General features: G+C 36.5%; 1 protein-coding gene across 1 annotated transcript; it reads right to left on the bottom strand.

Annotated features, from left to right (window-relative positions):
- Window positions 1–474: 474 nt before the first annotated feature.
- LOC137626600 (uncharacterized) lies at window positions 475–2879 on the bottom strand. The gene has a single exon (XM_068357624.1). It carries the CDS (start codon window positions 2862–2864, stop codon window positions 621–623), a length of 2244 nt encoding a protein of 747 aa, XP_068213725.1. The 5' UTR covers window positions 2865–2879; the 3' UTR covers window positions 475–620.
- Window positions 2880–3118: the final 239 nt, after the last annotated feature.

The following is a 3118-nucleotide window of genomic DNA, read 5'->3' as shown; positions in this document are numbered from 1 at the left end:
AGGCCACCTGATTAATTGGACCAACAGAGTAATATTCTATGCGCTTCAAGACAGATGGCACCATAGCAGCTGTGACATCTTCTTGGCAGAGATATTCATCGTTTGGTCCAACACCATAAAATCTGTTGGCCAGAAGAAGAACAATCTTATCCTTTTCTGAACTTGTAATAGAGCAGTCATGGAGGAACAGCAAATATCCTTCTCTATGGGTGATTGCCTGGAATCTATTAAGCGGTTTATGGCAAACTGTGAAGTAATGGGATCTTGTGCATCTTATGTTTTCATCTTGCATTTGATTTATGAATTCCAGAATTCCGGGCTTTTTATTATCTGATTTTCAACTACGAAAACCAGATTATTTAAGAATTCAAAAAGATCTACTTCAAGTGCCATTATATATTCTAGACTTGTTGTTGAGAAGTTAATACCTAGAGTTCCTAACCAAGTTATCAGTCTAGAAGATGCAAAGGAATGGTCTATTACTAAAAGATATTGATTGTTTCCAATGTATTTCTTTTGCCATATTGACTGGTTAGGCAGGCAAAACGGGGCAAAAGTATCATTTACATAGACAGGGCATATGTTATAGTCATTCTGATCAAAGCTAAATGAATGTTTGCTTACATCTTTGTGCACATTAGAACAACATATTGCCAGTTTAGCATTTTTTCCCCTGTGAAGGAGGGCAAGAATGTATGATGATGACTCACTTCTGTGAAATTCTGCACTTGAAACACAATAGAACTTCCAGTCTGAGGTTCGTCAAAGGAAAATATATATTCCTTAGGAGCGTATGCAGTCATATGTGTTGCTAAGTTTGAACATTGTTGGGTAATATTATCATTATATGAAACCGAAACACTAATCAATTCATTTGACAGTTTTTCAACTGTAGCATTGCATATAATAGACATGCAAATTTCCGGAAGGTCTTTTTGGATCAACCTTAATGTGGCCAGAATCTCGGATTTCAAAATGTTGCTCTCTTCTTCTCCTGCACCACCAGTGTCAGGACAAGAGAAGTCTACAGTCAAAATAAGAGGTTTGTTTTCCAAGCTAGTTGATTGAGGCATAAAAATCAAAGCTTCATTATCGTAGCCATCTATTTGAGTTCCATTACTCAGTGCTCTTTGACAACGCATTACCTTAGCTTTCATCACATGAAGATGACGTTTTCTTTTGTAGTTTGCGTGAGTAAACCACTGTAAAATTTCTCCATTTCTTTGTAAAATATTCACTATCTCTACATCTGCATCACAGATCACCGATACACAAGGATGAGGAATTTCAGGGATTGAAATTGATGTGCCAATTAGATTTCGAATAAACTTTCCATAGTCTAGAATTTTGGACCTTTGCTTTTGCTTCTTTTCCACAATGCATTCATAAAGCTTTGACTCTGATTCGGACATAAAACCCGTGTAGGAATCAGCTATAAAATTACGCCACAACTGTCTGTCCATGAAACGACACCAAGTAGAACGGAAAGGTATGATTAAATGGGAATTGGTGTTTATGACGGTGAATAGCGTGTATGTAGTACATGGTGATCCTCTGGGGAACCTTGATGTAAGAAAGATGCTAGTGTGACCAGGCGATGATGAAACTGCCCTATCTTTCATCTCAGTTCGCAATATATGCTGGCAGCTATCAACAAGGTCATAATTACTTGTAATGTGGGGATAAATTAGTGTGGCAAATAAACTTTCAGAATGCACTTCACTTACTCCTGCATTGCACAAGAGTTCTCGACATATTCCTGGGAAAATGGACATTTTATTCCCTATAAACTCTACATATGCTAATTCACTTGACTGCTGACAGGAAGGACTCAGTATAATGAAACCTAAATCCTCTGTCACTCTACCTGATATGCTAACTTTATCCTCTGTGTCCCGAAAGATTTCCATATAGCAGTTCTCACTCATGTTTTTCACCCAATAAACATTAAGATTCCCTATGGTAAAATCATAGTTCTCATTTTCTAGTGAGCATAGTGATTCGATTAAACAGATTTTAGACGCTTCCGTAAGGTTATCGAGACGCTCTCGATACAGAATGATACTGAATTCAGCGAAGCAGTCGTAGTTGGCCATGAACGTTTCCAGTGATGTTTCAAGCTCTGAATTTAATAGAGTCTGATTTGAAAGTACCTCTACTGTTTTCACAATATCCACTGAAGTTGAAGTAGGTGTATCTGATCCCATTGCGTAGATAGCTCGTCCTGAAGTGGTTTCAACATCAGGCACTTTTGGAAGTATTGTATTACCAGATGGTCTTAAATTTGTAGAGTTTTTAGCAGAAGAGGACTGTAAATCTGTTTCATGTGCACTTATATCCTCAGTTTCCATGGTAGATGCTAGTGGAGCTAATATTTCCCCGACAGATGCTTGATCTTTTGATGCCATAATACTAGATGCATGAGTTCTTAGGTCATGAACAGGTGTTCCTAGATTTGTTGAAGCTCCATGCTCTGATAAGATTATTATTGTTATATTACTTAAATTCTCATTAGCAGTTTCATCTAAGGTTCCTATAAAGGCTGGGATTAACGCATCCACCCTCAATTCAGAAACAGGTTCTGACGAGGGGAATGCTGTTGCATTTCCAGGAACTGTTGAAGGTTCTGACGATAAGTGAGAGGATGATGAGGGCGACGATGATGATTCTGGTGATACTGTATAGTTTGAACTAGGAGGACTAGAACAGCCGTTTCCATGATTGCTGGAATTACACTTATCAGTGTCAATCTGCTTGAAGGCTTCTATGTATTCTTCTGATGCCCATGTATTATTTCCATACTCTTTCGTACATGAAAAGAAAAGATTAATAAGATATTTTGATAACGATAGGCAAGAAATCATATTTCTGAAAGATTGAGATTTGGAAAACTTATCCTTTTTTTTTTATAAAATGAATTGAAACTTTAATATCCAGAATTAATATAGTAAGTCATACCAATAAATAGTATCCTAGCTAACCTTTACTTTAGGTATATAATTTACAAGTAAATTTTTTATATGAAAAAGAATTAGAGTATTGAGTTATTTAGGTAAAATTAGGCAAGAAATAGTAGATATTATAGAAAGATTGATATATGGGAAAGGTGAGAAAATAT

This window comes from Palaemon carinicauda, chromosome 34 (assembly GCF_036898095.1).
Source record: "Palaemon carinicauda isolate YSFRI2023 chromosome 34, ASM3689809v2, whole genome shotgun sequence".
NCBI lineage: Eukaryota > Metazoa > Arthropoda > Malacostraca > Decapoda > Palaemonidae > Palaemon > Palaemon carinicauda.
Note: the sequence above shows the minus strand (reverse complement) of the source record. Positions and strands in the feature narration are given on the sequence as shown.

Bases quoted from the DNA above. Each gene is read 5' to 3' on its own strand.
- LOC137626600 (XM_068357624.1), bottom strand. From the start codon at position 2,864: ATGATTTCTTGCCTATCGTTATCAAAATATCTTATTAATCTTTTCTTT.